This window comes from Myotis daubentonii, chromosome 3, assembly GCF_963259705.1.
Source record: "Myotis daubentonii chromosome 3, mMyoDau2.1, whole genome shotgun sequence".
Taxonomy (NCBI): Eukaryota; Metazoa; Chordata; class Mammalia; order Chiroptera; family Vespertilionidae; genus Myotis; species Myotis daubentonii.
In genome coordinates, this window is record NC_081842.1 from 125,178,038 (window position 1) to 125,202,437 (window position 24,400).

At 42.4% G+C, this 24,400-nt stretch overlaps 1 protein-coding gene across 4 annotated transcripts in view; it reads right to left on the reverse strand.

Moving 5' to 3' along the window:
• Positions 1-6,212: 6,212 nt before the first annotated feature.
• The window catches only part of LOC132230654 (leukocyte elastase inhibitor-like), a 37,512-nt gene continuing 19,324 nt past the window's right edge, over positions 6,213-24,400 (reverse strand). Inside the window, exons 1-8 of one of the 4 annotated variants that reach the window (XM_059688425.1) lie at positions 14,379-14,433; positions 13,757-13,830; positions 13,014-13,188; positions 11,201-11,338; positions 10,527-10,644; positions 8,414-8,556; positions 8,160-8,327; positions 6,213-6,714 (exon numbers count right to left, since the gene is read on the reverse strand). In XM_059688425.1, the coding sequence (XP_059544408.1) occupies positions 6,310-6,714; positions 8,160-8,327; positions 8,414-8,556; positions 10,527-10,644; positions 11,201-11,338; positions 13,014-13,181 (1,140 nt within the window). In that variant the 5' untranslated portion in view covers positions 13,182-13,188; positions 13,757-13,830; positions 14,379-14,433 and the 3' untranslated portion in view covers positions 6,213-6,309. Of the gene's footprint in view, positions 6,715-8,159; positions 8,328-8,413; positions 8,557-10,526; positions 10,645-11,200; positions 11,339-13,013; positions 13,189-13,705; positions 13,731-13,756; positions 13,831-14,378; positions 14,535-24,400 lie in introns of those variants that run through there. The other 3 variants (XM_059688426.1, XM_059688427.1, XM_059688429.1) reach the window with 3 other exon arrangements.

Below are 24,400 nucleotides of genomic sequence, written 5' to 3' on the forward strand. Positions count from 1 at the left end.
AGAAGGAGAGAGCTGGAAATATCAATGATGAGATAATCATTGATCAGCTGCCTCATGTAGACCCCCTACTGGGGATCAAGCCTGCAACCCAGGCAAGGGCCCTTGACTGGAATCGAACACAGGACCTTTAAGTCCACAGGCCAATACTCTACCCACTTAGCCAAACTAGATAAGGCTAGTCATTTCACATTTAAATAATTACTGATATATTTGGGGTTTAATGTGATATTTTGCTATTTGTCATTCCTGTTCTGTGTATCTTTTTTCTTCCCCCTTTTTGGATTGGTTGTGTAATTGTTGTTGTTGTTGTTGTTCTTTTTTATCTTTTGTTTATTATGGAAGTTATAAACCCTATCACTATTCTTCTTTTGGTTACTTAGACAGTACGAAATGCATCCTTGACTTATCAAAATCTACACTAATAAAAGACAAAGATGCTAATTGACCGTACCTTCACTATGACCTAAGTCACACCCAGCACCCAATCAGAGCGACTATATGCAAATTAACCGAACTAAGATGGCAGACGGCAGCCACAGACCTGGAGCAAGCAGGCGGCTTGGCTGCCCAGGTGATGGAGGAAGCCAAGCTTCCTGCCTTCCCAGAGCCAGCTGTGGCCTCTGCTCATGGCAACAAAGTTTCAATTATAGAAGACAAATAAACCCCAGATACCTGCTTCCAGGCAGCCTCCACTGGGAGGTTGGGTGGCTGGGGGTTGTGGCCAGCATGTAATCTGCCATCAGCCCCTCACCTAGGCTGGCCACAACATCATGGGTTGAGGGTCCCTGCTGGAGTTCTTAGCCAGCCTGAAAATAGCCCTCAGCCCCTCATCCAGACTGGCCAGGCACCCCAGCAGGACCCCCCACCCTGAAGGGGCTGTGGCCAGCAAGCAAACAGCCATCAGCCACTCACCCAGGCTGGCCAGGAAGCCCAGTGGGTACCCCCACCCTGAAGGGGCTATGGCCAGCCTGGGAACTGCCATTGACCACTCACCCAGACTGGCGAGGCACCCTAACAGGACCTCCCCCAAGACCTTAAGGGGGTGTGGCCAGCCTGAAAATGGCCCTCAGGCCCTCACCCAGGCTGGCCAGGCACCTTAGCAGGGACCCCTACACTGAAGGGGCTGTGGTCAACCTGCAAACAGCCATCAGCCCCTCACCCAGGCTGCCCAGATACTCCTATATAATAAAACGGTAATAAGCAAACTGACCCTAAAAGCAGAACGACTGGGAATGACTGGTCACTATGACACACACTGAATACCAGAGGCAGATGGTCAATGCATGAGCTGCCCTCCTGTGGTAAGTGCGCTCCCACAGAGGGATCTCTGCTCACCCACAAGCTAGGTTGATGGCTGCCAGTACAGTGGTGATGGTGGGAGCCTCTCCCACCTCCTCCTAAGATATCCAACAGCAGCTTAGGTCTGCTCCCTGCTGGCAAGTGTACGTACCCTGAAGGCTCCCAGGCTGCCAGAGGAATGTCTGACGGCCAACTTAGGACCAATTCCCTGGGGAGTGGACCTAAGCCAGCAGGTGGTCATCCCCCGAGGGGTTCCAGACTATGAGAGGTCACAGGTCCTGGCTGAGGGACCCAGCCCACCTCAGAGTGCACAAATTTTTGTGCACTGGGCCTCTAGTCCATATATATATAAAAGCTTAAATGACCATTACTACTGGACAACTGGATGATTGGACCACTGGCCGGTAACTATGATGCACACTGACCACCAGGGGCCAGAATGACCTGGTGGTCAGTTCACTCACACAGCCAACCTTTTGTGGCTGGCCAACTTCCCACAGTCCCTCCCTGCTTCTGGTCACAATTGGGACTGGGTGAGACACTCCAATTGGCCGGGAGGGACCCCACCCATGCATGAGTTTATGCACTGGACATCTAGTCTAAATAATTGTACAGATATGTGATACCTACCTTGGGATATGTTTTAATAATCATGTTGTTAGCATAGTTGGTTGTAGTGCAAACATCATAAAGTGCACATACACAAACCTAGACAGTACAGCCTAATCTGGATTTAAGCAGTGTGGTACATCCTATTTTTCCAAAGCTAAAACTCTGTACAGCATTTTACTGTAAAAAAAACAGCATGGGATTAAGTCTAGCACAAGAGAAAATGATTCAATCAAGAAGCACAACAAACTCAAAATGTATGCGGCAGGTGCCATTGTAATATTTCATTCTGTTTTAAGCACACTGTTCTTTCATAAATGGAAAAGTTACCCATTTTAAATAATGATAAAAGTTATACTATAATAACTACATTTACTATCATTCTCAAATATCATGTACTGTGCTTAATTGTATATGCTACACTTTTTTCTATGACTGGCAGTGCAGCAAGTTTGTTTATACCAGCATCACCACAAACACATAAGTAATGCTTGCACTATAGTGCTATGGTGTCTACAATCATCAGGCAATAGGAAATTCTCAGCTCCATTATGACCATGTGGGACCACCAAGATAGATGTACTCTGTTGTTGACCAAAATGTCATTAAGCAGATAGTGATGGTAATTGTACTTTTACTCTCTTCACGGAAAATGCAAGGGCTCCAGAAATGTTACCTCTATTTTTCTTCCCCAACATCTATGGTATCCTTTATTTTAATTTTGTGTATCTTTGAAATGCTGCAGACATTATTACTATTGTTTTATACAGTCAATATTTATTTAAATTTATATTTAAATATTTTCTTGCTCTTATTCTTTTCCTACAATTCTTATGTGTTTTGCATAAATAATATTCTCTAGAATTTTTTTTAAGTCTCTCTCAGTTTTTGTTTGTCTGAATAAATCTTAGGGAATATTATTCCTGGGTATAGAATAATTCTAGATTGGTAGGAGTTTTGGGTGATGTTGTTTCAGCATGTTAAATCAGTCTGTAATCTCTGGTTCACATAATTTCTGTTGATTTATATATTGTCCTTCTAAGTATTGCTCCTCTAAGGGTACTTTGTCTTTTTACATCTTTCATGATCATCTCTTTGGTTTTCTGTAGTTTCAGGGGAATGTGAGTAGAGATGGATTTCGTTGTAGTATTCTGCTTGGAGGTTGAGTAGGATTTCTAAAATCTGTGAATTGATGTTTTAACAAATAAGTTTTCGGATACACATTTTGAATGTTACATCTTTAAATATTATTCTGTACCATATTATCTCTTGCCTTATCTTTTCCTGTTAAACATCTTCTTACTGAGGATTTTAACTATTCTTTTCCTTCCTTTTATATTTTTAATTCTTTTGTCCTACTTGGGTTTACTCAATATAGCTCTCTTTCTGGAAGAAATTATGGGTAATTTTTTCTGGTCTGACAATTAACTTTTTTCTATTTAGTTTGTTGATACATTTACCTATTTAGTTTTTCATGTGTTATATTTTTGAGTTTTGGGGTTCTATTTCATGTTTGATCTTTTTAAAAAAATATTTAAAAATTATTTCAGAGATAGAAGGAGAGGGAGAGAGAAATAGAAACATCAATTATGAGAGAGAATCATTGATTGTCTACCTTCTACACAACCCTAACTGGGGTTCGATCCCATAACCCAGGCATGTCCCCTGACTGGGAATCGACCCGTGACCTCCTGGTTCATATGTCAGCGCTCAACCACTGAGCCATACCTGGCTGGGCTGTATTTCATTTTCATTAAAAAATGCAGTATCTTTTAAATATTTGGTTATCTGCTGAAATGTTTAACCTTGGATTTTATCAACCTGATTAAAAAAAAGTGTTGTTTTATAATTTGTGTGTGCTTATTGCAATATTTAGAGCTCCTGTACTTGTTTGCATTAGCTGTGTTTTCATGCTGATTTTTATTCATGTTGTCAAAGCTCTTCATCCATCCCACTTATCTTTGATTATGTGTGAAATAGTGTACTTAGAAAAGCTGATTATAAAAATAACTAGTGGGCCCGGTGCACAGATTCGTGCACATTGAAAGGGAAATAATTAGAAGAAATACTTTAATATTGCTATTTGTGCTTTCACCCTCAGAACTTGGGAGCTGAGCAGCACCCCATTGTCCCCCACCTCAGCTGGTCACAACAGCTTTGGACTGGTGCTGCCCAGTCACTGCTCTACCCTCCCACCATGGTCCAGCTCTTTCTTGAGTTAGAGCCCATTGGGGCAGCAAACCCTCCACTGCTGCCTGCTGCCAGCGCCACATGGCCAACACCCACCATATTACATGCCGCCCCTGTTGGTAAGCACACCTCATAATGAGCAGTCAAAATCCTGGTATCCCTGTGGAACTCCTAGTCCTGAACTACCTCTAGAGGGGACAATTTGCATATTTGAATTATATTATGTAGGATTTTAAGTGTATAGGTAATCTGCCCCTAGGGATGATTTTTGTTTGCTTCTTCCATATGCCTCTGGATAGTAGCAAACCAGGATAGATGTAATCCAATCCCAGGGATTGGAATTGGGGGGACTGTCCAAGGACTTACATCAGGGCTACATTCTGAGCTGCTGCAGTCATACTCCTACAGCGTAGTTCTAATGTTGCCATGTGAAAGCACAGGGTCACAATGGGGCCCCATAATTGACAGCGCAAAATTCTGCCTGCCTGGCCTCGAACATCATCAAAATCCCTGCTTCATGCCCTATTACCTCAGTTGGATTAGGAAATGACCCTGGGGTAAAGGTGGATCCAGTTTCCATAGTAACCAATTTACCCAGGATTGCTAAATACTTCATAATCATGGCAGCTCCCTTGCCTTTGGGCTCATGCTTGCTTGTTTTGGTTTTCTGGTTGTGTTAAAAGGTCTGAGTTACCTATTTCACAATTCAGTAAAGAATTAGATGTTCTCCACATAAAATATTTATTGAATTCTAATTTCTGCTCTGAAATTTACTAGTTGTTTCAACTTTCAATAATGTATTTGTAGTCCATGAGCCTGCTCCCTCACATATAAAAACGATTTGAGCAGAGTGGCATGGGGCACTGCAGTTTGGTTTCTACCTGATTAGCACAATTTACTCTAAATTACCGAGTAGATTTTAGCATAAGAGCCCTAAGAGAAGGATTATAGAAGGCAGTGACTTGGTTTTCTTGTTTTTCCTATACATAAGAGAACCTTCAAAATTGAAGCTGCCAGTAAGCATATTAAAGGAAAAAAGGAAGGAAAGCTTGCCAACAGATTTGCTAAAATCTTCTTTTTCTTTCATGGAGCCACTGACTATCATCATGGATGTCAGTATTGTCAGTCCAAGAACCCCATTCGTCCTCTCTTTTCAATCTGAGATCAGATAGAAACAAGTAGAGGACTGAGATCAGTCTGGCTAGCAGAATCTTAGGAAACGTTATTAGCCAGCCCACAAGCTTTGTGGGAGCAAGAAAATGCAGCATTTCAAGCCCCATTTCAAGCAGTGCATTTGACTAAGGTTTATAATGATCACAGAGCCCCTCCCCCATCCAGCACTGCATAACGCCATCCCATTGCTATCACAATCTGGACTAGATGATGGAAATCAAGAGCCCTTATCAGAAAACACACAAGAAGCTGGTAACAGTGTGATCTTTGCACACCGTCTAGCTTAACAGTCTCTCCTTCTTCACTTCTCTTTTGTAGTTTCACGGCATGTTTTAATGTAAGACACTTACTTCACTCCTTGTGACCCCACACAAACTACAAACCAGGTAGATAAAGGATAATAAGCTCTTTAATCTTTTGAAGTCAGAGGGACTACAACAGAATACTAATCCTGTTGAACAAAGGGTCAGAAACACTGGCAAAGGCAAATTTATCTTCATAATCCAACCCTTAACTGGGCTGCTCTCCTATATTTCTATTGAATGCCTGTTTTTAAGCCTCCCTTCAATAATGACTGTCTCTCCATCATAGCTTCCAGAAGTCTATCTGTGAAATAAATTACAGTAATGTAATTTTTCTCATGGCTTTCAAAAGAGTCCAGGAGTTTCTTAGTTTACTACACTGTCAAGGGTCTACATATCGACTTAGTGCATTCATAAGCAATCACTAAATTTTTCAATATAAAGTAAGGAAAATAGATACCTCTGCCAAAGTTAATGGGTATAAACAGCCAACAGAGCTGACATTAGAAAGGAAGTTACAGATTTTGGGGGAGGGGGTAGTAGATTTATTGTAGGAGATATATAATTTTCATATATTTTTGAAAGGATGTAAACAGCCAACAGAGGTGACAATACAAAGGAAGTTACAGATTTTTTGGGGGGGTGGTAGATTTATTGTAGAAGATATATAATTTTCATGTATCTTTGAAAGGGCCAGGGATACAGCTCTGAGCTTGACCTTGGGTTTCCACAATCTCTAAGGGGAAGAAAGTCTGCCTAAGAACAGGATGTTAGCTGAGGGATTGTGTCGAATGAAAAAAATGAATGGATGGTCGGCCACAAAACTTTCAGTTTTGGGCCTAAACGCGCAACCGAATGTAATTAAGGCTGTGGCAGCCGCTGCCTCTGTGCCCACCTCATTAACTTCCACAAATGACTTGTGGACAATTTCTGATATAAAAAGATCGCTGGCTCTTGCCATGCCAGACAGATCAGCCTTGCTATTAAAGAGATCCTCTATACCCAGGCTTCTCAGGTGAGAGTTGAGGTTGTAGCTCTCTTCCAGCTTGAACCTGGGCAGGTGGACGTTGACTTCAATGGAACGCAGATTCTCAGGTTGGGTCCATTCATGCAGTTTTTCCAGAGTCAATTGTTCTTCAATCTGCAATGAGAAAGGGCAAAAGAAGAGGTGAGAACTATTCCACATAAGCAAGGCAATACACATTATTTACATGAATGGACTCATGTTATCAGTTGCTAATTAGATTCCTTCATGTTTTGTGCCAAAATAGATTCCATTCGGAGGATTTCATTTCTTTTCAGCAATTGGTGATAATAGAACAGAGCTGTGGTCCAACCCATCAAGGGCCCAAGTAACAGGGACTTTGGACATCAGAGGCTTCAACTACCCATTCATCTACCCACCCAATCATCCATCCACCCAGGCTTTCCTAAACCCTTACCACACTGGATTACTGTGATAGGCCATGATGGCTGTCATTACTTTAACTGGTTGATTGATACAAGGTAAAACTCAAAATTTTCCTTCTATTTCTTCTATTCTGAACCCTACTGAGCACTGTGGTTATCTGTGAACTCACTGTGCTGAAGTAATCTCTAATAGATTTAGCTTCTGGGTGAAAAAAGAAAAGGGACTAGTTCTTCTTCTAAAATTGGGAGAGGGTTAATAATAGTACCTTCCTTATAGCATTGTTGTGAGCATTAAATGACTTAATGTATGCAAAGCACTTGGCACACAGTACTAGTAAGAGCCACAAGAATGTCAGCTATTATCACTGACATATTACTACTACTATTGGACTAGAATGGACCCATCATTCCCCTTGTTCTACTGATGCTGATTATCTCTTTTATGGGACTGGAGAATTTTTTTTATAATCAGAGAAGAGACAAAGATGAAAATACAATTAAAAGAAGGAGCATATTGATTTTAATACATACTTTATACATGCCAATAATTAATATTGGACCTCTTACTGATAACAAGTTTGGTTAGGGAGAGGGTAGAGAAAAACCACACAGCAGGCTAGAGACACTAAAGAAAACCATATTCTTCACAGTTTTGCCTAGTCCTAGCCTGACAAGAAATGTCTTCGTCTTTAACTGAAATAAAATGGAAACATCATACAAAGTTCATATGAGGAAATAGGCTTAGCTTTCAAGCTAGTGTGTCATATGGGTCTTTTCTACCACATAGCTGTTGGAAATTTAATTCACAGTCTATATGAATTGTGATAAGAATGAGCAGTGTAATAATGGGATCTCATTCTACAAGTTGAAGCTACCTAGTATAAATGTTTTGGGATGTTTAATTTTAATAAATTTGTTTCAGTAATATAATTCTAATTTTAATGCACTTTCCTCTAAAGTTCATTTAAGAAAATTCCTGTGAGCTGCCACTGACATGTTACATTTAATATAGATCCTTAAACGTCCCCTACCACAACCATACACTGACAGTGGCTCAAAAGTTAATCTTAGGGCTTCAGAGTAGCAAACATTGATGACCTACTACCACACCACATACACACAGTCTGAATCCATCTATCAGTAGGAAACATGAAGCATGAGTGTGGGAGCCGTTACCTTCTTCAGACCTGTGGCCTCGTCCTCGATGTCATCTGGCAGCAGGATGACCATGCTGAGGTCCCTGCCTTGGTAAGGCAGCTCCAGCACCCGGCACTTAAGGTCCTCGATGTAGCCAAATGGAAATTTGCTTTTCTGATACATCATTTTCACTGTTTTTGTGTCTTTCTAAACAGTTGAAAAAACCAAGTCACTCACAGTATTATCTGCATTCTCTTAGAGCAAGGAGCAATTTTATAATTACATCACCTCACCTTATTCAATCTGAAAGGATTATCCTTTGTGGCCCCTTTAATGAATGTCTCCTCCCAGTTTCCTTGGAAATAGATGGCATTAACTAGCACAAGTTTGGTCATATCATCAACCATGCCTGCAGCCAACAATTCTGGAATTTTCCCTAAAGAAATAAAGTAAGTTTTTTTTTTTAAAATTCACATATCAGCATCCCATTTTTCAATTGCATTGAAATGCAATTTAAATTCATAGTTTTTATTTAATTCCCATTAATGTATTAAGTAAGGGAAGCCCTTCCAGTGTGTTTGGATTGTAAGTAAACGAACTAAAGGGTTTAAAAGTTAAAAACAGGACAATCTTTTCTGCATTGTATGAGAAACAATGAGCCTTCTTTTCTGAATGGCCATTCTTTAGGAGGCATAAAAAATATTTCTTGATGAAAATGATTTTTAAATAAATTACTTCTTCAAAGCCTCTAAGTGGAAGCTGCTCTCACAGAAAATATTTTCACAGATATCCGAAGGCTAGGACAGTTAGCCCTCTGAAACACCAGTTACCCTGTGACCGCAGCATGGCCATGAAGAATGCCTTGGATGGGAGATAGGTGTTGGGTAGGTGCCTTGAAGCAGATCTTGACAAGGTTAGAGAGAGTTTAATGGAGAAACAGCTTAGATGGAGCCACCTCTGACAGCTTAGACAAGACATTTGCGAAAATACTAATGGCCACAGCAGTTTGTGTCACATGTATGAGAATACTAGAGACCTAATGCTTGAAAATCGTGCAAGGGGCTCAGTGCCTGTTGCCGCGGCTACCTCGGTGACTGCCACTGCAGCTTCATCCGGAAGGTCATCTGGTCTAATTAGCATATTACGCTTTTATTATTATAGACTAGAGAACCCGTGCACAAAATTCGTGCACTGGCAGGAGGGACGTGGTGTCCCACAGCCTGGCCAGCACCTTCTCACAATCCAGGGAGTGGGACTAAGCCGTCAGTCAGACATCCCTAGCACTGCCACAGAGGCGGGAGAGTCTCCTGCCACCGCCGCAGCACTGCTAGCTGTGAGCCCAGCTTCTGGCTGAGTGGCACTCCCCCTGTGGGAATGCACTGACCACCATGGAGCAGCTCCTGCATTGAGTGGGATCGGGCCAAAACCAGCTCTCCAACATCCCCCAAGGGGTGCTGGATTGTAAGAGGGCATACGGAAGGCCGAGGGACCCCACAGGTGTACGATTGGGGCTGGGGAGAGATGCGGGAGGTTGGCCTGCCAGGAAGGGACCAGGAGAAGGCACCAGAGCGTGTCCGGCCTGTTATGCTCAATCCTGATTGGCCAGACACCAACAGCAAGCTAACTTTCTGGTCATAGCGTCTGCCCCCTGGTGGACAGTGCATAGCATAAGGAGCAATTGGGTGGCCTTAGCATATCACTAGCATATTACGCTTTGGTTGAAGAGACGACCGACCTGATGACCCAACGCTTAGCATATTAGGCTTTTATATAGGACTAGAGGCCTGGTGCATGAAAATTCATGCACTGGGCAGTCCCCTCAGCCCAGCCTGCCCCCACTCACAGTCCGGGAGCCCTCAGGGGATGTCCTACTGATGGCTTAGGCCCGCTTCCTGTGGGAGGCAACCAGGCAAATCAGGGAAAGTAGCCACCCCCATAACCCTGCTGCTGAGGCTGCTACTACAGCTGCCGTGGCTGCCAGCCCTCCTCAGCCCTCGCAGCCACTGCAGCTTAGTCCGGAAGGACGTCCAGAAGACATCTGGTCGAATTAGCATATTACCCTTTTATTAGTATAGATTCTTTTCCATAATCTGGGCCAGGATGGATTTCCCTCAAAGGTTTATCCTTTTTATCCTACATTCAATGATAGATTTAATTTTAAAATGTGATTTTGTGAATTTATGGGGAAAATATTTAGCTGCTTCAGTGAAAGCATGTTGAACTTCCTACTTTGAGGAATTCCCACATTTAAAGGCTGTCTGGCACTGGGCAGTGGCAGAGTTTAGCCCCAGCGAGAAGGTGAGGGCAGAGGAAAAGGGCAGGGAATCATCTGCAGGCCGGCACAGTGGAAGGAGGAAAGGAACGGCCAGTGTGTAATGAATGCCTACATTCGGCCCGCTCTCTCACCTTCAGTCTGCCCTTTGACCCACTCGTTTATCACCTTTCTTGCATCTTCAGAGGCTCGCTGAAAATCTACACTGGCCAGTTCAGCACCATACATTTTCTGGGTTGAAGCTAAGAACTCCTGTTTAAAATAAAGAAGGTTAAAAAAAAAACATTAAAAAAAAAACACACAAAACAGGAGTAACTCCTACTACATACAGAAATGGTTTTCTAAATTCCTTAACAGCACTACAAATTGTCCTAAAAGACATAAATTTCATTGTGACAAAAATATTCTAACCCTTATACTTTTTACGTTATGGTAAAAAAAACACAAAACACTAAATTTACCACCTTAATCATTTTAAGTGTACCATTCAGTAGTTTTGGTGTCACATAAAATTTACCAATTCTTTTCTGACCTTTGGCTGACATTTTCATAAGTAAGTATACACTGATTGTTCCTGGAAGTGAATTATGGAATTCACTCTTGCTTTAGTAACACAGCCAGGGACAATCTTTTCCTGTGAAGACTGTCAAATGAAATTGAATCAATACTGGGGATACTGCCATCTGTTTAAATTCTGTACCTTTTTCTGAATGTTTATAAAAATAAAAACTGACTTCTGTGACTTGATTGTGCTGGAAAATGTCTGCACTGTTTCGTCAGTTTTAGAATGTGAATGTAAAGTACTCACCGGGAGGAACTCATAGGTTTTCTCTCCGTACAACCTATTAGCAAGTTTCAGAATATAGGGAGCTCCGCGCTTGTTGATATCAGCATTCAGACTCTGAAAACTTGAATGAATCTCCTTAACTGCATCGAAGTGAAGCGTCTAAAATAGAGAAAGCATTCTTTCTATAGCCATTTATTTTGAAAGGAATTCCTTGACATTTGCTTCTATCAAATTAAATTAATGCATTTATTACTAATTGTCAATAATTCCCAGCCCAGTGCTTTATTAAACATTCATAGGAGAACAAAAAAATAAAGAATCTAAAATGTATCACTTTGTGAGACATAATTACATTAAAAGTTTTTTTTATTTCAATTTTTATAATTATATTCCTTTGAATGTAAGTGGTTAATAGGCTAAATATTTATCTATGTCTGCTTTTACTCCAAAGAAAATCATAACTGGTATCTTCATATATAAATTCTGTATCAATTAGTGTTTTACTGCAAGTTCTCAGAAATAAACAGTAAAATTAAGAATCATCCCCTACGTGGGAACACAAAGATATTACAGAATTGAGGGGATTTTTAAACTACACTATCAGCTTCAGTAACTTAAAAATAACATCTATAAACTTAACATTCAGCAAAAGTTTACTTTTCGTATTACAAATCAAGAATCCCTTCATGGTTTTATGAGTCCTGGGCTGGGTCCTTATTTTAACACACAAAGAATAAACCTACACAATGTACAAAGTCCAGTTACTCACCAGATAGGGAATGTTTGCACAGTTGCAATGATAGATCTGCTTTAATGGAAAAGCATGGGAACCCTTAAAACTATTTTTTGCTGAGATAATAGAGCCCCTGGATAAACCTCACAATAGAAGCTGACATTGCCCTGCAAGAAGCAACTAATCATTATTCCCAGGGGGTAAGATAAAAAGTGGGTTTTGGGAAATAAAAAAGTGCTTTCATGTGTGCAGCGGTAAAGACCACTGATTATTCATAAAATGCTGAAATAAAAGATTTGCAGCTGGAAGAGATGGATAAACTTGAATTCAAGGCCGGACCTTGACCAGTTACTGGCACCTTGTAATCTTTCCCCTACTTCAAGGAGAGCTAGAGTTGCCCTCTCAGAATTCAACAAAGTGATGCACCCAGTACCCATAAAGGCTAGTTGGAAGGCCAGGCATTACTGCTTCTTCTCCCTGTAACAGGGACCTGCCATACCACCCAGGGCTTGGCCCTGCTCCTGCAGTGGCCATACCTCACTTCCTTCCTCTCCTCCAGTCCTTCCTACCCACACAGGCACTTGTGCCAGGCACAGGGCTACGTTTCAACAGTGTATAACCACACGGGGGCCTCTTCCCTCAAAAAGGCAACACTGCCAACTTCTCCAGTGTGGTGCATTCCTGTGTCATTTTGTACTGAAAGGTAACATTACATAGCAGGCATCTATTAATGAGTAGCGAGTTGCATGCAAAACAGAAAGTGAAAAATCTGAAGTGAGAGGAGATGCCTTCAAAGATTTGCCCACTGCAAGAGAAGCAGCACACCACCAGGGCTCTCATAGCTTTCTTCACCGCTGTATCCTCAGCCAAACAGAAAACAGTGCCTGGCGCATAGTACGTGCTCAGTAAAAGCTCAATCATGACTGAAAGCCTGCATATAAATGAACTGCTCTTGGGACTTTTCTGAAAGTCTGGACTCATCGTGTGTAGTTGTGGAACACACAAGCACAGTGTTTAAAACTCCCTGTAAGAGCTCAGAGGCACACCATTTTAGGAGGGACTTGCAGGGAACCCAGACTCCTTTTGTTAGTTTCTGCTGACCTTGGACATCTGTGCCTCGGTAGTGCCTCTGGCCCCCAGGAAGACCATGGCCAGCGCTGAGGAAATGCTCATGGGGGAGATGAAGATGTTCCCAGAGGGGTTGCTGTCCTTCAGGGTGCGGAAGAGGTCCACTGCGAACCGGGTGTTGGCCAAGCTCAGCTGCTCCATGGTGAGGCTACAACACAGGACAGAGGCCTAGCACACCAGCAAATATGGCAGCGACATTTCTCCACGTCTCCCTCGCCCTGAAACACCCGGAAACTTGTACTTCCTTTTCTTTTCTCAGGAGGAAAGAGCACTGTCTCATGAGCACACAGGTGGGAACTGGACAAGGATCCATCAGCGACCCAGGGCCAGGACCCAGGGAGCCGAGACGGCTCTGACTTGCAGACTCAGCAGCCAGGACTGGGCCTTTCCTACTCACTTGGGGAGCACACACATTTCCCACCCTTCACCTGAAATGATAATTTTCTATTAGAAAATCATAGTTGCCTACTCCGCATTATAGCAAAGTTCAGTGAAGTCGTTGATTTTCCTCATTTTCAAGATTCAGTTGCTAACTTTTAGAGAGGTGAAGTGTCCCAATTCCTGAGGCTGGTATAGGATGTGAGAGTTTGAAAACCCAGCACAGGCCTTAGGGTTGGGGTGCAGCCCACCAGGAGCAGGGGCCAAGCATCCTCTCTGACACCCACCCCTCAGGTCCCAGTGACTGGCCTTCCACCTCAGCTCAGAAGCCCCCTTACCAATCCTGACTCCTCTCAGAGCTTGTTTCCACAGAGATGGGCAAGGAAGAATAATAGTGATGCTAGCTGCTTCCCTGTAAGTAATACATTGAATTATCACTGTTGTTATTGGAAAGTAACCTCTAGGATCCCATCGTCCTGTCCCTCCCTCCCTTCCTCCCTCCATCCCTCCCTTCCTCCCTCTTCTACGCTCCCTCCTTCCTTCCCTTCCCCCTCTGCAGCACTGAAAAGCTATGCCCCCTGGTGCTGCCTAAAAACTGTCCCAAACTGCTCAGGGAGGCAGGGAGTTGAGAAAGGAATAAAAATATTTTGATCTCAGGCTTGGCTCTGGCTTTCAGCCACAAGGCGGCGCCCAGTATTTCGCAAGCGAGGCAGCCCTAGAGCTCCCAATTAGGGTGTTGGTTGGGGGCTGTTTCCGGGTCGACTCCCACTCAGATGAGCAGTGCAGACACCAGTCCCAGAGGTGCAGGCAGCAATCCCAGCAAAAGCGCAGGGGCGGCGGGTACCCAGGCCACCGAAGGCCAGGGCGGAGCCAGGAGTAGGCAGCTGGCATATCCCAGTCCTGAGCAAGCCCCACTGGCTCTGTCCCACTTCCCTAATGGGCCTGGTGCCCGGACCTCACCCGTTGCTCGCTGCCTGGGAGGTGCTGGGGATCTGACAATGCCCACAGCTCAAGCACCGCCCTTATATAGTCCCTGAGGTGGGTGCAGCTCTGCGCCAGCGGGAGGAGGAACCTGGCGGTGGCCCCAGGGGTTGGGTGAAGGGGGAAAGGGGAGGGAGAGAAGGGCGGTGCTGGGTGGCTGGGAGCAGGGGCGGAGCTGCAGAAAGAGCAGGGCGGGCCCAGCAGGAGTCTGGGCACTGCCAGTAGAAGCCTAGATGAGGGTGAGCAGGGGGAGATGAGCACCTTTTTCGAGTCTGGGCGAACTCAGACGTCTGGCAAGGACCTTGTGGCTTAGGTCCTGCCTAAGTGTGAATCACTGAGATGACATAATGTATCCCCTCTTACAGGGCAAAGTAGACCCTCTGAATCTCATCTATATACTCCAAATCGGTTTTGTTTTTCTGTGTTTCTGTTTTGTCAGCTGATGGTCATTGGTGCCAGTTCAATGCCACCAGGAATCCCCAATTTAGGGTGCAGTGAAGAAGGAAACGTTATTCAGTGCAAACAGTTCTATTGTGATACAGCTCAGTTACTAGCATGAAGCAGCAGGTGGCAAGGTGGCCCTCTGGCTAGCCAGCTCTGCTCTGCTCTGGTCTGCTCCACCTGCTCCATTCCCATCTCCCTCTTCCTGTTTCTCCAGGAAACAATCTTGAGTGGAAAGAGAAAGTGTGCTCCCAGAGCCAGAAGGAAGCTGGCTTAAATAGAGAGAAGTCCCCACACCTGGTCTCTGATTGGTCCATCCTCATGCAAAGGAAGACTCCAAGTTCTCAAAGTTTCATTGCTCCAAAAAGCACTGTCCTGATTGGTCAGAATGGAGCTGCTCTGATTGGTTAGTGAAAATGCTGATAAGGATAGAAGTGCACAGTTCCAGTTGAATGGGAAAGCCTCAGTCTTAAAGATTGAAATATATTCTCAGGACTCCTTTCTAAGGGCTGGCTCAGATGCAGGAACACAGTGCAGGCAGGCAGCTCAGTGCAATCTTCTCCTTGAAGTGCCCTCCTGGTGAGCCCGCACACCCCCTGCTCCTCTCCTCCTATAGAAATGGCTGCAAGGGTCTGTCCTATAAATTTGAGTCTATTTAGCCACCAAGAGTCTTTGGTAGGTATCTTCTTTCTCAGGTTCCCCAGTTCCAAACAACAACCTTGATGTCACTATCTTTAAAACCAAAATGAATTTAGCCCATATTCTTCTCAAGGTGATGGCAACACCACTATTTCTGTGGGTCGTTTGTTGGTTTCCCACTTTAAATGTCTGGGAATGTAACTTCACCAAAATTTGTAGTGGTTGAGGGTCTGAAATAATTCTGCATTCATTGAACTTGTCCCCTGTTTTCTTACAAATCTCAACATGAAAGAGCAACCAAGAAAAAGCCCGTGTGTGTGTGTGTGTGTGTGTGTGTGTGTGTGTGTGTGTGTGTGTTTGTGTGTGTGTGTTAGTATGGATAATATAGTGTGAAAGGGATTGTAGATTTTTGTTTGTTTGTTATTTACTCTGAGAACTTGTTCATCATGAAAAGGGTCTAGGAAGGCCCAATAATGAGTGATAAAAATACTCCTCATAGGTTTTTTTCTTAAGCAGGAAGAGTTTAATAATGAAGATTTTAGACTGACTTATAGTATATTAAATAAAGAAACCAACACTTATTGAAAGCCACTTATTGCTAAATTCAAGTGGTTTGATCAGATCTGGTAAGCTCTCCACCATTTCTCACAGAACCAGAGCACCACTCACTGGTTTCTTCAAAGAGGTCAATGTGAGAAAGTCAGGAAAGAGAGGCTGCTCTGAGAAGTTGTTAAATAAAAATATGAGACACAGTAGTTGAAGAAAAAGTTTTCTGAATTTTATTTTTTCTCCTGCCATGTTGTATTTGTGCTCACCTGGAGTAGGCAATCTGGGTTAAATAGAAAACAAATCCATTTCCTAAATCAATGTGTATACTGTATATAAGGTTCAGACAAAATTGATCATTATACATCAATCAAGCAATACATTTACTCCCTAATGTGGAGGCAAAGTAACTGTTCTGTCAAATAACATTGGAGTGTTCTCCTTGTGAATTTAAAATATAAATGGCCACAATAAAAGCTCAGAGATACTTACACACTCAGGAAGGTACGGTGTTTGTTATATCTACCAAATGAGCACAAGCTTACCCGAGCTCCCATCCAGGAATCTCCCCCAGAGTGAAATGTGTGTGAGCACGTGCACCTGCAGACATGTACAGGAATGTGCATAGCAGCGTGCTATGTATTAGACCCGCATTTGGAAACCACATAAATGCCCATCAGCAGAAGAACAGACTAATAAATACAACAGAATAATATACAGTAAGAAAAATGAGCAAACTACAGCAATTCACAGCAACACGGATGCAGCTCACAGCTGCACTCTTGAATGAAAGAACAGACACAGAAAGCTGTGTAGTTTTGTTATAGAAAGTTCAAAACAGGCAGAACTAACCTATAGGGCAGGGGTGGGCAACCTTTTTGTGAGTGCGTGCCAAAACCAGTAAAATCTCTGACTCAAAATTCTTCTGTGTGCCAACCCTAATTTTTGGAGAAAATGTTACGCCTACTTGATATCTCTTAAGAAATGTGAAGAACCTTGAAGAAATAATAAAATTCATTTGAACAACAAAAACACAGTATATGATGATAAAAAATACGTTTATTTTTTAATGTATACATGTACACTGATAGTCCGACAGACAACTTTATGACTCCGTTTGATATTGTCAGTGGGACTTTTGCTGCTGCATCACTGATGACAAAGATTTTACATCAGGTTTATATTTCGTGACCTTCAGAGATATGCACGAGCTACTACTTTCATCCATCAGGCTACTTGTATTATGAGACTTAACAAAATTCATCACTGAGAACAAAGATTCACAATTGTAAATGGAAGATTATAAGAGAGGGTTTCGCGTGCCAGCAAAAGTTACTGGCGTGCCATGTTTGGCAGGCGTGCCAGGAGTTGCCCTACCCCAGCTATAGGGTTTGAAGTCAGGAGAGTGTTCTCTTTGGAGAGCAAGGGGGATTGTACTGACTGTTTTTCTTATTTTCTGTGTTCTCCATGTTCTGGTAGTCGGGGCCTTGATCCTAGAGAGAGTGCTTCTACCAGCGCTATTTCCCAGAGACAGCGAATGGCCCCCTGATGCCCCTGGGAGTGTACCTTTGATATAAATTCAGTGACCACACTCTCAAATAGCTCCTTTATCAAACTCGGACAGGCCCAGCCAATAGTCCCCCTACTCTAAACTACCCCCACACAGGTACTAAACCACTAGAGACTGCTTTAAAAAAATATTTTTTTTATTGATTTCAGAGAGGAAGGGAGAGGGAAAGAGAGATAGAACCATGAATGATGAGAGAGAATCATGGATCGGCTGCCTCCTGGGAGTTGAGCCCACAACCTGGTCATGTGCCCTTGACCAGATCAAACCTGGGACCCTTCAGTTGGCAGGCCAATGTTCTATCCACTGAGGCAAACTGGTTAAAACCTGAGACTGCTTTTGTAGCCAGCTCACAGCCCCCAAATTATTTAAACTGTCTAATTTAATCATAATATACCTATCCTGCCTTGCTCATTCCTTCCTGTAAGAATTTCAGAAGGCTTCGCCTTCACCCCTGTGTGCCTCCTGGCAGACTGGGTGCTTCCCAGGTCCCATGTGGTGTGGTGTCAAAGCTTCCGATTTCTAGGGATCTGTATCAGTTAATAATGAGGATTTTGTAATCAAAGAAAACACGATAATTTGAAGAGAAACATCAACAGTGCTTTACTCAAAGTAATGTCCATCGCTAGCTATACATTTCCCCGATCTTTCAGGTAATTTGTGGATACCGTCTCAATAGAACTCATCTTGTTTTGAGGCAAACCATTCAGAGACCCAATTTTCCACTTCTGCATATGTTTTGAAGTGCTGCTCAGAAAGTGCATGTGCCATTGATCAGAACAAGTGGTAATCTGAAGGAGCAAGTTCTGGTGAAAATGGCGGGCGGGTTAATACTCCCCAGGCACGATCTTTTAACGTGCCTTTAACTGGTTTTGAAGTGTGTGATGGTGCGTTATCATGAAGCAAATTACTTTGCCGTGTCTTCTGGCCCATTCTGGTCATTTCATGATCAAAGCATGGTTCGAATTGATTATTTGTTGTTGGTAGCGATCAGTATTAACAGTTTCACCAGGTTTTAGAAGCTCATAATACACCACACCTTCCTGATCCCACCAAAGGCAGAGCATTGTGTTTTTTCCTAAGCGATTTGTCCTTGCAGTCCATGTTGACGGTTGACCTGGATCAACCCATGATTTTGTGCATTTCGGATTCTCAAAAGAAATCCACTTTTCATCGCCAGTCACAATTCGATGCAAAAAAGACTTTCTTTCGTGGCATTGAAGCAACCTTTTACTGACGAGTTTTTGGTTTTCCATTTGTCTTTCTTTCCGTTGATGTGGCACCCATTTTCCTCCTTTAAAATCTTTGCCATTGCTTGTGAACGATCAGACATTGTTTGCTGAGCAACGTTTAATCTTTCTGCAAGTTGTTTTTGAGATTGACGCGCATCTTCATCCAGTGATTTTTGCAATTATTGGTCTTCAAACTTTTTTGGTGGACCTAGATGTTCTTTTCTTTCATATAGAAACCACCACTTTTAAAGCATTTAAAGCAGTATTTACAAGTATCTTGAGATGGAACATGTTCACCATAAGCTTCCCAAAGTGTAGGATAACTTTTTCTTCAAAATAAAGTAATGAATTAAAATTTCCCACAAATACTCTTTTTTGGGGTGCACGAAATTGGATATTTTTAAGCTTAAAATATCTATGATTTAACATCTTCAGCAAATTTGACATATGAAGTTTTGAAGCTTGCTGTCAATACAACAAAACAGTATAAATATCAAATTGCTTATATATCAACATATGTGTAACACCATCTATTGAAAGAAATCTGCATTATCAACTGGTACACCTAGTAGGTAACGTAAGGCAGTGTTTTGGTTTAAAAATTCTGAAACTAGAGAGCATTATGCTAAGTGAAATAAGCCAGTCAATGAAGGAAAAATACCACATGATCTCACTCATTCATGGATAATAGAGACCATTATAAACTTTTGAACAATAATAGACACAGAGGCAGAGCTGCCTCAAACAGATTGTCAAACTGCAGCGGGAAGGCCGGGGAGGGTTGGGGTCAGGAGGGAGCGGGGTAAGAGATCAACCGAAGGACTTGTATGCATGCATATAAGCATAACCAATGGACATAAGACACTGGGGGGTAGGGAAGGCCAGGGGATTGTCAAGGGTGGGGAGGAAAAAAAGGACACATATGTTATACCCATTGTAATACTTTAAGCAATAAAAAAAAAGGAAGATAAAAAAAATTTCTGAAAATATTTGGAAACCAGTTCTCCCAAACTGTGACTACACACAGTCTAGTTGCCTGCCATATGTATTTTTTAGTGGTAGCCTGTGTCAACTGACGGGCATTGGTGCCAAGTCAACGCCAACAGGATTGTCCGATTTGGGTGAAGTGAAGAAGGAAGCTTTATTGTGACACAGCACGCTGTGAAGGGTGCACAGCTGCAAGGGCCAAGCGGCCCTCTCCCTGTAGGTAGACAGCTCTGCTCTGCTCCTTGCTTATTTGCTCCTTTTGTTGTTGTTTTTAATTTGAGCCCTTTTTAGTAGGTATCTTTTGTCTCAAGTTTAACACCTGGGAAATAATAAAGTAAGAAATGCTCTAGAATGGCAGTGAAGATGGTTGTGCCCACAGCAGGGTAGGGATTCCGTAACACAAGATGGCTGCACACACAGTGGAGGCTGAGTTCCTGTAATGAGCCTTAAAGAGCAATGAGCAGGGGCCTGAGGCTGTGTGAAGCTGGGCCGGGACAGGAGACCTGAGACTGCGCCCCCTGTCTGGTGGGGCTTGACATGGGACCTCAGGCAGCAACCCCCACCCCAGCGCTGGGCTGGGGGACCTCAGGCCGAGCCCCCAGCCCTGGCACTGGGCCAGGGGCCTAAGTCCGTACCCCACTCCCCAGCGCCAGGTGTGTGGAACTGAGGCCACACTCCAGCCTGGCAGAGCTTGACAGGGACCTCAAGGTATGCCTTCCGCCCTACCTGGGCTGGGGGTCCTCAGGCTGTGCACCCCACCCCGGGCCGGGGGACCTGAGGGTACACACCCTCCTGGCAGGGCGTGATAGGGGACCACAAGGTGCACCCCTCCACCCTGGTACTGGGACAGGCGACCTGAGGCTGCATCTCCCACCCAGCAGGGCTTGACAGGGGTGGGGCTGGCCGGGTCTGGATCTAGCCCAATGGGGGTGGGCCAGCGGGGTCTGGGTCGCACATGATTTCGAGGCTCATGTGGGTGGGCAGGAACTTGACTCTGGTTCCTGTGGCACGTCCCAGACTCTGACAGGAAGAAGATTTTCATATACATTTTACTAATTTTCTTTCGTCTCTAACATTTCTATTATAAGAAAGAGCAAAGAGCAGTATTAAAATATTTGCTCTAATTAATTCCCTTTTAATGTGCACGAATTTCACGCACCTGGTCACTAGTATTTTTATATTTTCTTCTAAAAGCTTACTGTTTTGCTTTCAAAATTAAGTCTACTGTCCATCTGATTGGTTTAATGCAGAAATCAACTTTAACGTTTTTTCATATGGTTCCCAAAGGTTCGAGAACAATTTATTGAAAATTTCCTCCCTTCACTTCCAACTTTGAAGTACCACATTTGTCAGAAATATGATGGCCATAAGATTTATTATTCAAAGTGATTAGATTTTGAGAGTAAAAATGGGCAATGCTAATTATTGCTGTAGAACAAGAAACTTAAACAGACTGTTTTGAGCAAACTGGGATGATGCTCATCAGAAAGCAGGGTTCATATTGCTGGCCTCTGTGTTTTGTTCCATTTCTAACCATCTTTGCACAAGAACCCAGTTTATCTTATTTCCTCAGCTTTAGAATAAGTTGTTATTCTATTAAGTATGTCATCTGATTCTTCAATATTGTCTTGGATATTCTTGGCTTTTTACCTTGTTATATAAGTACTAGTGGCCCTGTTCAGGAAATTTGTGCACACTAAAAGGAAATTAATTAGAGGAAATATTTTAATATTGATATTTGCCCTTTCTCTATAATAGAAGTGTCAGAGATGAAAGAAAATTAGTAAAATGTATATGAAAATCTCCCTCCTGTCAGAGTCTGGGGCATGCTGCGGGACCTAGAGTCAAATTCCCGCCCACCACCCGCACGTACTTCGAAAACAGAAGAGACCCAGACCAGGTGGGCCCCACCCCCATTGGATAAGACCCAGGCTCAGCCAGCCCCACCCCCTGTCAAGTAACTCCAGGATGAGAGCAGGTCCCCCATCCTGGCACCAGGCAAGCCCCACCAGGTGGAGAGAACAACCTCAGGTCCCACAGCCTGGCGCCGGGGTGGGGGGCACAGCCCGAGGCCCCCCGTCAAGCAACATGGGGCAGGGGGCGCAGCCTGATGTCCCTGCTGTTTGGTCATGATGTTACAGCATCCCGGCTATTTTACATGTTCCTCTATTAGATAGATAGATTAGAATCACTTGCCATGTTTCACCAAATAAAAAAGAAAACCTGTTTTTTAATTGAAATTGCATTGATTATGTAGATCAATTGACATTTCAATAATGAATCATGACCATGGTACAACTTTCCATTTATTCAGAACTACTTTATTTTCCCTCAATAATGATTACAGTTTTCTGCATAGAATTTCTTAACATATTTTGATGAATTTATTGCTAGGCATTTGAACATTTTTTACATCGTTATAAATGCTTTTTAAAACGGTTTTTAAAACTTTGTAACTCATAGAAATACAAATTAGCTGTGTAACTTGTACTTGTAACCAGCAATGCCTTACCTGACTCACTTTTAAATTCTAATAATTTAGACTTTAGATGAAAATATTCCTCTGAAATATTATAAGATTTGCTCTTACTTTCAAATTTTTATATATTTTGTTTTCTTGCGTTACCATATGAGCTAGGATCTTCATTAAATTTTTAATAACTGATGGCAACATACATTCTTATCTTGTCAAATTGCTAACTAATTTCTCCTTTAATGTTTTCTTTTTTTGTATAATTTTGAGAGCTTATTATTGGGTGCATACATATTTAGAATTGTTATATTTTCCTGAATTCCTATATTTTCCTGAATCTTTTTACCATATGAAGTGTCTGTCTTTATCACTAGAACAGGAAAACCTACTTTACCTAATAATCAGAGCTACATCTACTTTTATGGTTAGTATTTGCATCATATAGCTTTCCATTCTTTTTTTCCAATTCTATTTTTTTATGTTATTGATATATTTTCTGTAGACACCATAAATATGTTTTCAATCTAGCCTAACCATTTTTTTCTTTTAACTGAAATGGTTAGTCATTTCACATTTATTTTTTAAGTATATATCTTTATTGATTTAACAGAGTAAGGGAGAGGGAGAAGGAGAGCGTTAGAAACACCAATGATGAGAAGATCATTGATCAGCTGCCTCCTGCAGACCCCTTACTGGGGATCAATCCCGAAACCCAAGCAAATGCCCCTGACTAGAAGCAAACGCAGGACCTTTCAGTCCACAGGGCAACACTCTATCCACTGAGCCAAAGCAGCTAAGGCTAGTCATTTCAAATTTAAAGAATTACTGAAATATTTTGGATTTAATGTGATATTTTGCTATTTGTCATTCCTGTTCTGTGTATCTATTTTCTTTCCCCTTTTTGAATTGGTTGTGTAATTTTTTTTTTCTTTTTTCTCTTTGGTTTATTATGGAAGTTATAAACCCTTTCACTATTCTTCTGGTTACCTTAGACCCGTGGTCAGCAAACTGTGGCCCGTGAGCCACATGCAGCTCTTTGGCCTTTTGAGTGTGGCTCTTCCACAAAATACCACATGTGGGTGTGCACATACACTGCGATTGAAACTTCGTGGGACATGCACAGAAGTCGGTATTTTATGGAAGAGCCACACTCAAGGGGCCAAAGAGCCGCATGTGGCTAGGGAGCTGCAGTTTGCCGACCACTGCCTTAGACAGAATGAAATGCATCCTTGACTTATCAAAATCTATATATATATAAAAGCCTGAATCCCAGCAACAACACAGAGCGGGTAACTATTAAGGAACCAGCTCTGGATAGTCGACCTCTCCAAATCAGTTTTAAATGCGATAGAGACGCCGTATAGCCTCAGAGGCCAACCCCAGAACACTGCCACCCAGAGGCTGAGCCACAAACAGACTCTTTGCTAAACACAAAATAAGGCAGTCTGGGAAACAAATACGACCTGCTTTAAAATAAGGACTGTGGTTTACAACACAGAGGAACAGTGTATCGCCGGGAAACTCAACACTCTCCTGAATACCTGGCAGGACTAAAGGCGAGCCACACTGAAGAATAGAAGAACCGAAGGACCTTAACTACTAAAATTTTTTTTTTCTCTTTTCACCTTTTAACTAAGAAACCAATTTTTTTCTTTTTTTTTCTTCTTTTTCCATCACCTGATTTTACCCTTTTAATTACTACCTTCTTATTTTTAACCAGTATTATTACTGCTACCATTTTACCATTTTTTAAAGTGCCATTTTATTTTTTCTTTATTTTATTTTGGGATTAGTGTCCTCCATTCTATTTTCATCGTTATATTATTAGTTGTTTCTAGTTTGCATCCATCTCAAGGGAGCTGTTGCTGGAATTTGTTGGGACTAGTGGCATTTCTATAGGAGTATTCTCCTCATATAAAAAGTCTCTTCCCCTCTTCCACTTCATTCTCTCTTTTTGCTCTTTTTTTTTCTTTTCTCGCTTTTATTTTCCCCCCTCCTTTTTCCCAATTTCATTTTTGCACTACTTTTTTTGGTCCCTACTTTTCTTTTCTTTTTTCTCTTTTATCTTTTTCTCTTCCTTCTTCCTTATCCCCTAATTCTCTTAATTCGGGTGGTC